At 48.0% G+C, this 11,542-nt stretch overlaps 6 protein-coding genes across 6 annotated transcripts; 5 read left to right on the forward strand and 1 right to left on the reverse strand.

Moving 5' to 3' along the window:
- Positions 1-2,687: 2,687 nt before the first annotated feature.
- M438DRAFT_348029 (uncharacterized protein) lies at positions 2,688-3,696 on the forward strand. The gene is made up of 3 exons (XM_029906040.1): positions 2,688-2,704; positions 2,813-3,081; positions 3,138-3,696. The coding sequence occupies exons 2-3, from the start codon at positions 2,932-2,934 to the stop codon at positions 3,525-3,527; spliced, it is 540 nt and encodes a 179-aa protein (XP_029757719.1). The 5' UTR covers positions 2,688-2,704; positions 2,813-2,931; the 3' UTR covers positions 3,528-3,696.
- A 332-nt stretch (positions 3,697-4,028) lies between these two features.
- On the forward strand, positions 4,029-6,408 carry M438DRAFT_337924 (uncharacterized protein; the record flags this gene model as incomplete). Its single annotated transcript, XM_029904054.1, has 7 exons — positions 4,029-4,413; positions 4,482-4,755; positions 4,864-4,998; positions 5,057-5,123; positions 5,173-5,532; positions 5,585-6,119; positions 6,338-6,408. 7 exons carry the CDS (start codon positions 4,029-4,031, stop codon positions 6,406-6,408), a joined length of 1,827 nt encoding a protein of 608 aa, XP_029757720.1.
- A 1,130-nt stretch (positions 6,409-7,538) lies between these two features.
- On the forward strand, positions 7,539-8,277 carry M438DRAFT_348030 (uncharacterized protein). Its single transcript, XM_029906041.1, has one exon. It carries the CDS (start codon positions 7,677-7,679, stop codon positions 7,989-7,991), a length of 315 nt encoding a protein of 104 aa, XP_029757721.1. The 5' UTR covers positions 7,539-7,676; the 3' UTR covers positions 7,992-8,277.
- A 358-nt stretch (positions 8,278-8,635) lies between these two features.
- M438DRAFT_348031 (uncharacterized protein) lies at positions 8,636-9,498 on the forward strand. The gene has a single exon (XM_029906042.1). The coding sequence runs from the start codon at positions 8,687-8,689 to the stop codon at positions 9,053-9,055; it is 369 nt and encodes a 122-aa protein (XP_029757722.1). The 5' UTR covers positions 8,636-8,686; the 3' UTR covers positions 9,056-9,498.
- Positions 9,499-9,651: 153 nt separating this feature from the next.
- On the forward strand, positions 9,652-10,721 carry M438DRAFT_348033 (uncharacterized protein). The gene has a single exon (XM_029906043.1). The coding sequence runs from the start codon at positions 9,690-9,692 to the stop codon at positions 10,551-10,553; it is 864 nt and encodes a 287-aa protein (XP_029757723.1). The 5' UTR covers positions 9,652-9,689; the 3' UTR covers positions 10,554-10,721.
- On the reverse strand, positions 10,683-11,048 carry M438DRAFT_337928 (uncharacterized protein; the record flags this gene model as incomplete). The annotated part of the gene is made up of 1 exon (XM_029904055.1): positions 10,683-11,048. The coding sequence occupies one exon, from the start codon at positions 11,046-11,048 to the stop codon at positions 10,683-10,685; it is 366 nt and encodes a 121-aa protein (XP_029757724.1).
- Positions 11,049-11,542: the final 494 nt, after the last annotated feature.

Raw genomic sequence — 11,542 nt, forward strand, 5'->3', positions numbered from 1 at the left:
AAAAGAGACTGTGCACGACGCCTAAGAGATTCGAACTCTTGCTCCCGAAGGAAATAGATTTCTAGTCTATCGCTATAACCACTCAGCCAAAGCGCCGATATGTCATTTTTGCTCTGTCAAGATCTATATGATATTACATAATCCTGGATTTAGGACGAGCGATGGCAGAGTGAGTGGCATCGACTTGGATGGCGGAATTGGGAGCTTGTTAGGCAAGAGACACGTGCAAGGCTGTGCTGTAGAGTATTCAAGCCCGTCACAGTGCTCACCAGATATGTTGGAGAGTTTGTCGACTACGAGGAACATTCCCAGCTGAAACACACGTGTTACTAGCACAGTGTTCTGACCTCTTGTGTTCTGAGTGCTATCTACACCAACACGTGTACCATGCCTTTAATTCAAGCGGCATGCAGAAGAAAACGGATCTAGCTCTTATTGTTTCTCGACAAAGTAGGACTTCGATCATGTCGTCGTAGTTGAGAGGTGGATCTAGTTCAGAACAGGGTGACCAGTTTCGCCAAAGGAACTTGGCAAGATTTGAAATCCCTCCGTTTCCAGCTTGCCTGGACATCCCTTTGCTTCTCATCTCTGACAACCATGTCCAACCTTTTCTTGTCTCTTCAAAATACATGCAATATGCACAACACAGAAGGACTTCTGCTTTCGGCGCGGCCAGATGACTGAGCAGGATCTTCATCTCCTGGGTTTTCCAGTCCGCATTCGTCGCATTCCAGGCCTGCCACGTCGCTGAAACCAACAAGCGGCGACACATTCTCCATCGATTTGACCATCAGACCCGGTATTGAGACTCTCACAGCTTCACGAAAGGATTCACGATTGCTTAGTCCAAGCAGTCTGCTTCTCTAGATGGACATGCGACGACACGATTGTCACTCAAACGTGTCCACACATTGCGCAGACCTCGTCCACGTTGACAATGTGGCAAAAGACATATACAGTGTTGTCGAAAAATGCTGCATACACCAATACCAGCAAAGCTGGCTCATCTTCATTGGTCTAGTGGTCATGATTTCCGCTTGTCATGAGAGTTTCCTCTTGTCAAGCGCGGGAGACCGGGGTTCGATTCCCCGATGGAGAGCACCTTCCTTTTGCCATTTTGTTGGTTGTGATTGACCACCAAGAAGGCAAAGACATCTTTGCTGAATTTTGGTTGAGGTTGAGGCTCCGAAGCTTCCGCTGAGACGCTTGCTTTTTGTGCGGGGAATTGTGCATGCATCGCAATATGTGGAAGATAAACCGCTATGTTGAAATATGCATGAAGGAGGACAACCGGTGAGTTTCCACACCCTCTTTCGTATTTCCCTTCTTTCACGTCGATGTTCAACATCCTTGTTTTATTGGTTGTCTGGATGTAGTAGGACGAGATGGGCCGAACGCAGCGAACAAAGATCTCGTAGCTTCGAGTCCTCAATCTCGAAACGGACATGACAAGCAGTTCCTTTGTTTGGACACTCCGATCTGTAGAACAAAATATTGCCGGCAGGAGCTTCGAGCAGGAAGCCATGTTCTATCCACTGTGGTCTGAGTTCGCCTCATTGCCTCGGCTTCCAACATTTCCTGCAATCAAGTCATTTGTTACGACTTGAACAGGATGTCATCCTCTACTCCTCCAGTTGGTCAATACAGCCCACCAGCGTACAACACCAGTCGATTCAAAGCCTCTACTTTCGATCCCAGAACCATACCCAAAAAGACCTTTGACGATTGGACACAAGATCCCGATCTCGTAGTGTTCGGCCAACCTTGGCCCGATCCATCAACCGCCACTACTGCTCGTGAGTATTGTAGGCGACTCGTACCTATACAAGTTTCTCCCTCGGTTTTCAAATTGGGCAAGCATGCCTACCCAGTGCTCAAGCAGCGCAGGTACGCGTCGAACCGATTGACGCCCGAATACGATTACAATAAACCTTGGATGGGAGATAGGAGCTACATCCTCAAACTTATTACGCCCAAGAAATTGCTAGATCTGGGTTGTATCAATATCGATACGAGTGATACATCGCCTATATCACCTCAATTTAGGATCGATTATGCGGCAGCGGCAAAGGCGAGCAAAGATAGGAATGTGTCGGTGTCTCCTGGCAGTGAGAAGAACATTCATCCCCTTTTGCGACGACGCCAGTTCCGCAACACGTCAGACTGGGAGTACGAACACCTCAAACCGACTCTAAGGATTGTCTCAATGATGCTGGAAACATCGAGTGTGCTGGATATGCTACATGCACTTGGCTCAAAGTTGCACAAGAAACCCGGAACGAAAATGTTCCCACGCGATGTTTGGGTATATTATACTGGAAGATCAACGCACATGGATAGAGCTGAGACAGCCCTTGAAACGATCAAAATGGCGAAATTTATGTATTTTACATGGATGAGCGGCGACGATTCAGGGGCTTCTGCGATAACGAGTCCATTAAAAACGTCAGGACTCAGACCGAACGGTGTCTCGTAAGTCGATGTCGTCGCAAGACTATTTGAGTGGTGAATATTGGTTACTAATATTAGAACAAAAGCCGAGCATGCAAAATCAAACTTGACGACGAATGGCGATATCTTCTTACAGATGGCAAAGAGATGCTCGCTAGCCTCTGTAATCCAGAAGCCGAAGACGAGTCTGCATTTTTGCGAATACAACTACTGGCCGCGAACACCATCTTACACGAGCTCGCGCATGCTTTTTGTAAGTATTAACCATTTTTTGAAATTCTACTCGAGTAGACACATACGATAGTAGCATAGCGATAGGTTATACTTTCACAGAGTCATGCTAACCGTATCTAAACGTCAGATTTCAACACTGCAAGTATAGATACCAAAATCGACGCCTTCTGCAATGATGAAAGAATTGCAGAAGAAGGACATGTAATAGAAGCCATGATAAACGCGAACGTGAACCTACGCTGTCTAATGGCCAACCAAGTCATATTTTCATCACCTTTCGGTATATCAGCAGGAAGATGGCCAGGAGCCGCCAGAGATGTTTACACGCATCTGATCAAGAAGAGTTTTGCAAAAGACGGTGTGAAACATGAGACCGAATACATGGTCTCCATGGAGGTAGGATAATCACCAAACTTGATGAAAACTTGAAAATGCTGATGGTGCTCATGTAGTATGTCCGTCAGTTCTTCTGCGACGAGTTCTGGGAAGGCCGAGAAATGAGATATGAGACGATACCGCTGTCAAACTTCGCAGTGGTAGGTGTCCGGCTGCTCTTCAGCAGTAGTCGCAATAACTTTGATTCATCCGAAAGCCCGACTGTAGACAAGCACGATGATCACAATGTAGGCGAGTTTCTACCAAACCTGATGGAACCAGCGATTGTCTACAGACACGAGGCTTTTACTTTTGCAGAGGAAAAGATTGAGGGAGAGAATAAAGGGAACAGGATGAAAGCGTTGATTTTTGGTGTGCCGAAGAAAGTGGCGATAGTTGGATCGAGAAATACGGCGGATGGAGAGTCTGATAGTTCTAGTTCATCATCGGGCTCGGAAGAAGCTTAGAATGTTTGGGAGGATATAGATGCAGGAGAGGAAGACCAAGTTGGAAGACACAAGGGAGGGGAGAGAAGAATGATAGGAAGAGGGAACAGAGACTGAGGGACAACTTATATCAATCGTATAAGGAGTCGAACAGATGGGTCTGGCGAGATATGTATCATCGATCGACACAAATTCGCACAATGTAGTCCTCTAATGTTGATTGGATAGGAACATTCAGCAGTTCATAAGATGAGAGTGAGCAAACGTGCTAGTCCTTTCGAACATGGATCCTGGGTTTGTCTCTCGACCCGAAGCGGATAAACTATGGAAATAATTCAGGCCCTCGAATCCGGAGAACAAAGAGCTGTTGAAAAAAAGCCAGTCTGGGAATGTCAGTCACAATGCCATATCATGTAAACTTCAACTCGGCCTTGATGTCCAGTCTTGCTATCGGATCACTACAGTTTATGTCAGCATTGAAGTTTCCTCCACGAAACAGGCCCTCTGGAGTATTCGCATCAGATGGCCGACTTTCGGAACGACTCTCCCATGAAGGTCGATGAAACTTCATCAAACTGTTATACAGTAACGCTGCAATTGCCTCCATTTGACCCTTCCACCTTTGATCCGGAAGATGTCCCCGAAAATTTACGTAAAGAGTGGGACCGTGAACCAGATCTGTATGTTCGAGATGGCACACAACTTGACCCAAAGGATGCGACCTCGGCAAAGCAAATTTATAGACGATTGAACGGTCACTCAGTGTCACCGGCTGTATTTGCCTTGGGAAAGAATCCATATCCTGGATTGAGGGTTCGTGCTTACATTCCATTGTTAGGAGAGATGACTCCCGAGTATGATGATACTTTGCCTTGGATGGGAGATAATGCCTTCCTGCATTTCATAAGTCAGTTGTTGATTCTTCATACTCATTACCTTGTCAGCAATGGTCATGTTAATGGATATCTTTCTTAGCACCGGACGAACTCATGGCATTGGGCTGTGTCAACTCGGAAACATCGGATGGCCTGCCTGTCTCGCCTCAATTCAAAGTCGATACACAGACAGCCTTGACAGCAAATACGAATAGACATGCCAAGGCAAAGGTCATCGGCAATAACGATGGCATTCATCCATGCTTCCAAAGAACCAACTTTTTGGAGACAGACGATCGAGATTACGAATGTCTAAAGCCTACCTTACGGATAGTAACAAAGGTGATGGAGATGGAAAGTGTCATGGATCTTTGGTATGCTTTAGGACAACCATTACACACTGGTCCGGCGAATAAGATGTTGGACGATGAAAATATTCCCCATCGAATTTGCTATACAGGCAGATCTACACACCTGGACAGGCTCGAAACAAAATGGGAAGCGACGCAATTACGCGATTTCATCAAATTCCGGTGGGCTCCTCTCTCGCATGAGCGTACGTATGCGATTACACATTCGATTGAGGATAAGACGGGATTCAGAGGAACCCCTGAAAGGTAAGGATGTGGAACCTTTCTTCTAGCTTGAGGAAGTAGTGCTGATTGCGCTAATTAGTCACCCTTGCACCATTGAACTCGAGTCTAGATACCGATACATACTTACAGGAGGGACGGCATACGATGTATGTCTATCAAATTGCATCGAACGACATGTTTGCTGACCTTGTTTAGCCAACAAAATACAACCCAGCAGCCTCAAGCGAGGATGCTCATCTGCGTTTGCAATTTCACTTAGCACTCGTCATCCTGCATGAGATGAGCCACGCTTGGTTCTTCAACGTGCGAAGCGAGTTCGTTACTCCATTCGTGAACGATCACAGGATAGCAGAAGAAGGATTTGAAGGCGAAGCTACTATAAGCAAAGGTAACATAATAACGCCTTTGGAAGTCAACGTGCAACTACCCACTCTACCATTCGGTATGGCTGCACGTGCATGGCCCGGAGCACATCATTCCGATGAATGGTGGATCAAAGCAAGCGCGGCAAAGTATGGCATCCCCTTCGACACCAGATACGCAGTACCTATGAAAGTAAGCTCTACCCAATAACAATCTGGTCGATATTACCTCTGACTGCCTCCAGTTCATAAAGCAATTTTTCAACGACGATTTCTGGAATCATCGCGTGGAAAGATTTGGCCAAGGAGCTCTAAACAATTTCAAATCAGTCGGTCTACGCCACAGAATAAGCAAAACAAAGTTCTTCCCACCAGAAAGTCCGAGGGTCAAGAGGAAGCGTGATCAAGCCACTGGAATTGATGTGGACGATCCCGAAATTGAACCTGATGCTGCATTTCCTCAGGTCACGATAGGAATCATTTACGCGGATGGAGCTTTGTCAGCTCTGGGCAAAGAAATACCTACAATACCCAGGCCAGCGAAAATGGCTAGGATTGAAGAAGAAGATACCATTGAAGTAGAGGCGCAAGAAGATAGAACGGCGGAAGACGATATAGAAGATTCGGGATATGGAGAAGGACTATTTACAGGGGAAGATCCAGCAGAAGATAAGGACGAAGAAGGAGATACAGATATGGGGGACGGAAGCGACGACTATGAAGATGAGGAGGAAGAAGATGCCGATGAGGAGCTAGAGTCTTCGCCAGCACAGGATAAGTGTTGCATGAGTTGATCGAGTAGGTCTGATGATATGCCATATCAATATATCAGCGCGAAACATCGTCCAAACTAGATGCGATGCGCAGATGGCAGCCAACCTCCAGAGAACAAAGAACACAGCCTTCAACATTCCAACCTCAACCTCAAAACGGGTAGGAAGACTTTCTTACGGAACCAGATCCGGAGAACAAAGAGCTGACAGGGTTGATTTGCGCAGTGCCTCTGCCTGATGGCCCCTTCCTCGTCTCTTGGAGTTTCACCATATCACCACATCTTGAATTGACATAAGCTTATCGTGTAGTTTACAACAATGTCGGGCTCTTACAATTGGCTTGTACCGCCCCCTGCCGGTGGCCCCTGTCGAACTCCCAGAACACCAAAGCTTCCCATACCTGGAGCTTATCCGAGCACAATCTCGACCTCGAAGACCTTGTTCCACACACCTCTACCATTCCCGTCAGCTCAATCATTCAAGTCGTCTCTATCATTCATGTCACCTCCAGCTTCGTCATCACCCACGCCGAACCCGTTACCCCCTTTCGATGAATCAACTTATGACCCGTTGACTTTCGACACATCGAGTGTACCCAAGGAAATCAAAATGAAGTGGTGCCACGATCCAATCGTGTACTTGGCCGGAAATGTACCTGACAAGAGGAAAGCAAAGACGGCGAAAGAACATGTCAGACGTGTATTTTTCGATCAGGCGTCATCCGCAGTGCTTGCGCTGGGTGCAAATCCTTTTCCCGGTTTGCGCGAACGCCGTCATATCCCGGAACTGAACAAATCGACAGGCAAGTATAAAGAATTTCTTCCATGGTTCGGTGTAAGTGCCATTCTGGCACACGTGACTCCTGACGAACTGGAGAGAAAGGGTTGCATCAACATAAACACGACCAATCCTCTTTTCATCTCGCGTCGATTCAGGTTGAAGGCCAACCACATGGCAAATGCGAACAAGGACAGAAGCGCTTTGAAGTTGCATGGCGATCATAACGGCATACATCCCTGTTTCAGAAGAGGTAATTGGGTCGAAACAAGCGATTACGAGTACGAACTTATGAAGCCTATACTGCGTGTTGCGTCAAAGATGCTCGAAATGCCCAGTTTGTTGGACATGTGGCATGCGCTTGGATCCCCTTTGCACCATAAACCAGGGACCAGAATGATGCCAAAAGGGAGCTATGTGTATTACACGGGGAGATCTTCAGAGGTTGAGAGAACCAAAACATCGGCCGAGATGGAACGTTTGGCCAACTATGTGACATTCCGTTGGGAAGACACGGGCGGAATGTTCGCGTGCACGAGTGTCGATGAGAAGAAAATCGGGCTAAGAGGAACAAAAGGCACGTAAGTAAAACCCATCTTTTTCTTGAAAATGAAGTACTGAAACTAGGAACGCTAGGTATGCATGCATTGTGAGTATCGACACGAATGTTCGATATATTCTTTCGGGCGGCACAGGTTACGCAGCAAGTCGGTACAACCCAGCAGCTCAGGATGAATCCTCACTTCTGCGAGTACGATATCACGCGGCTATGAGCCTGGTCCACGAAATGACACACGTCTGGTTCCTGAACACCTTGGCGATAGATGAAGACATATTTCCATTTGCCAACGACCAAAGAATAGGAGAGGAGGGATACGCGTGTGAGGCCGTCATCACTAATGGCGTCACTATCGGGCCCATCAGTGCCAATCCATCTGTGGACACAATGCCTTTCGGCATGATGGCAGCGCCATGGCCAGGTGTGCAGAAACATGACGATTGGGATAAATTTGTCAGTGCCAGTCGTGCGAAGCAGGGGATTAATCGAAACGTTCAATACGCGGTGCCTATGAAAGTAAGTCATGCCCAAGCAAGGTGGTGATGTTGCAAGGTTTCTGACAACCCAATCAGTTCATCCGCGATTTCTTCACAGACGACCTCTGGGACAATCGAGAGAAGAGGTTCGGCGCTGGAGCATTGGAGGGCTATAAAGCGATCGCAGTACGCCAAAAATGCAATTTCTATCCCGGAGATTTCAATAGTTTCGAGAGTCCGACGGTTGAAAAGGTTCGTGATGAGGACACAGGATTGAATATCGACACGTGGATGCCGGATGTTGAAGAAGGTAAGGGAAGATGTCACGTCGGGTGCCCGAGGAGGGCCCATGCTAGTGAAGGTTATGCTAATTCACCTCCAGGCATAATTTACCCGGATAGGGCATTTGAGCTTTCCGGCGCACCAATCGACATAACGATGTAGACAGAAGACCGGCACGACCGGCAACGTCGATAGACTTACCCGTACTAAAGATGACGGTGAAGTTGGAAAGGACAAAGACCGGACAGACGTAGTGAGATCGAGGGAACGATTAATGCAGAGATGTTGTGTAAACGTTGGTTGTCAAGGAAGCGAAAGGAGAATGTTGAAGAAGACGTTGGATGATGACGTCCCGCGCAAATCTCGCGTCGAGGAAATCGCGTCTTCCCAAATGTCAAGCTCTTAATCAACAACACAAAACTCTTCTATAACGCCTTCTCCTTCTTTCTACACATTCCAGAACTGCATCACAAAGCCACAATGCCACCCAAACCTCTCCTGAAACGCAAGCGCTCCTCCGCCGACTCAAGTCTGAGCCAGGAAGCCAAACGAATACTCCGCCCACGCGCTGCCCCTCAGACGTTCACACCAATCCAAACAGCACCTGTCGTAAAAGCACGCGTCAAGAAGACCATCGCAAACCGATCAGCTCCCCTTGTCAAATCGAAAGCCTACAGTCCCGGATCCAATCTCCTGCTGCAGAAAGACAAGATCATCGAACAACTCCGACTCGACCTGGCCGATGCTAAGAGCAAGCTCTCGAAAACACAAAAGAGATTGGTGGAGGCAGAGAAGAAGATCTCAATGGGCAAGATAAATACTGTTTCAGCCGTGTCAGTCAAGCGCTGAAGCTTTGAGAGATGTGGTGGAGACATGATCGCGAGGCGCAATGCTGTCCCTATGCAAAGCAACACGGCCACAGGTCCGCTCTCACATATTTGAGGTGCCCAAAGGACATCGAGGAGCACTGCAAGATCTCGCCTTCGGAGACGGTTGCAGCTAGCTGTTGACACGGCGAGTCCGACACCAAGAAGACGCACAAGTCGCATAGATGAGGCAGTCGCAATGAGGACTAGCTGTCGGCCCCGAACAAGAAGGGATGTTCAAGCAGCAGGTGCTGCAATACGAGACACGAATCTGCTACAGAGATTGCATGAGGATGAGAGACTACATGACGAAGTACTGCATGGAGAAATGGTCGGCAGAAAGCATGGACAAGATGAAGATCAATGAATGCATGACAGCGTTACACAGCAACATGATTAATGATAAAATACAAAATATCAGAACCTATCTCTAATTCATCTTCCTCGGGATGACGACGCCTCGTGGCAGTCTCGCGTGTGGATTCGCGTACCCCTCATTTTCCCAACCTCCTCTTGCAGGGCAAGTGCTTGACTCCCTCGAGCCTTCCCAAACAGAAATTTCCTTCTCTTCTTTTCTCTCCAATCCAACCTTACTCATACCAATAGTCCAAGCAAACATGCCACCCAAAAGAGCAGCCACGAAACGTCAATACTCGGCCATAGACATCGACTCAGACGCCGACTCCTCAGCCTCCGAATCCACATCCCGCGCCGCACCCAAAAGAAAAGCTCCCGTCAAGAAGACCACCACATCCACCACAAAACCCACCCCAGCGAAAAAGGCAACCGCGACAAAAGGCCCCACAGTAGCCAAAACATACAAAGATGCCATCAAAGCACTAGAAACCGCTCTCAAATCCCTCGACGCCAAAGTCCGAAAAATGTCCCCGAACAGCCGAGCCATCACTACAGATACATATGCAGATATGGCTTCCAAACACTTGAAAGCTGTAAATGCATTGGAGAAGATGGAGGGAGGGTTGGTGTATGCGTTTAATATGGCAATGGCGGTGGCGGATGCGTCGCATACGGATTGCGATACTACGCCTAAGATGGGCGGGTTTGGGGATAGTGAAGGGCCTTTTAAGGAAATGGATGGGATCTTGGTCAGGTTGATTGAAGGGAGGAATGAAGAGGCGCCGGCGAAGAGACAGGAGGGGTTGCCTACGGTGCGGAAGAGATGGACGAGAGCGGATGGCGATGTGGGTGAATTCAAGACGGGAAGGCCTAACAAACAACAGTATGGACAGCTGCAAAGACAGAAGCTGGCTTGGGAAAACGAGAGACGGGAAGAGAGAAGGGAAAGAAGAGAAAGCGTTAACGACTGGGTTACAGTGGCGCTACAAGATTTGAAAGAGGAGAGGGATTACCTTGCGGAGTATGGTGTGGAGAAGTACTTCCCGAAAAGTATTGCGAGATTGGAGGAGCTGCTAGGCTCCGAGACTGATGCTGCTGCTGCTGGTGCTGGAGATGCTGCCTGAATCACGAGCGGTACAAAGTCCATTCTCCTTCCTTGATATCTCCCTCCTGTGCCGATCTGAACAGTCCTTCTCTTTCGACTTCCACCCTCAAATGAACGCCGTTAGTATCTGTAACATCTTCTCCGGAGATCAGACATCCCGAACATCGATCCAAACACCCTCCTGGTTCGGATCAAAGTATTCATAGACACGCCTGATCTTGTTGGCTGCAGTCTCGGCAATCTGGTCACTGATGACGAGCAGTCTTTCACGAACATCATAGCTTTCTACGAGATATTCATGCTCTCCGTTACCTGGGACATCGTAGAGATCATCCGCATGTTCCAGAGTTTTCTTCACGTGAGGCGCGTCTTTTGCTGATCTGGGCTCTGGCTCGTTCATGTTGTTGGTTGGATGATGTTGTGGTTGAAGGAAAGCTGCGCTGAGATGAAAAGGGTCGAGATTTGGTGTGAAAGTGAGTCGCTTTTGCGTAGGTGAATTGGCTACTGGGATCATTCAGAATGCCAAGTGAGAGAGCTATGGAAATCAGGCTGCTGGAAGGACTTGTTCACAGTACAACGTCATCAGTCGTGTCGTTTGAAGATTGTGAGATTGTGAGATTGTGAGATTGGTTTGCTCGTGCAGAGTTCGCTTCGTGGCAGCCGTCGAGAAGAGGGTCTGCAAAAATACTGTCGAGGGGCGCGACAGTGACGGCACGCTCCTTTACAGCTTCTCACTTCCACAGACATCACTTTATGCACTGAACGTTTTCTCACGCTGCAACTCTCGAAAGCCAGATCTGCGCTCTCGAAGCTCAGTCACAGAGAAGGAAAAGTTGCGCGCCACAGAATCTCAAGACCAACTGCAAGACCGACTAACACAAAGCATGAACACGCGCAGTGACTTGACTGCCAATTCCCTCAGACACAAGCTGTCAGAGAAAGAGATGACAGAGGACGACCTCAGAGACATCATCTCGGCCAGGGACTTGAGCATCAAGACTCTTCACG

The sequence above is a fragment of the Aureobasidium pullulans genome, assembly GCF_000721785.1.
Source record: "Aureobasidium pullulans EXF-150 unplaced genomic scaffold scaffold_18, whole genome shotgun sequence".
Lineage (NCBI taxonomy): Eukaryota > Fungi > Ascomycota > Dothideomycetes > Dothideales > Saccotheciaceae > Aureobasidium > Aureobasidium pullulans.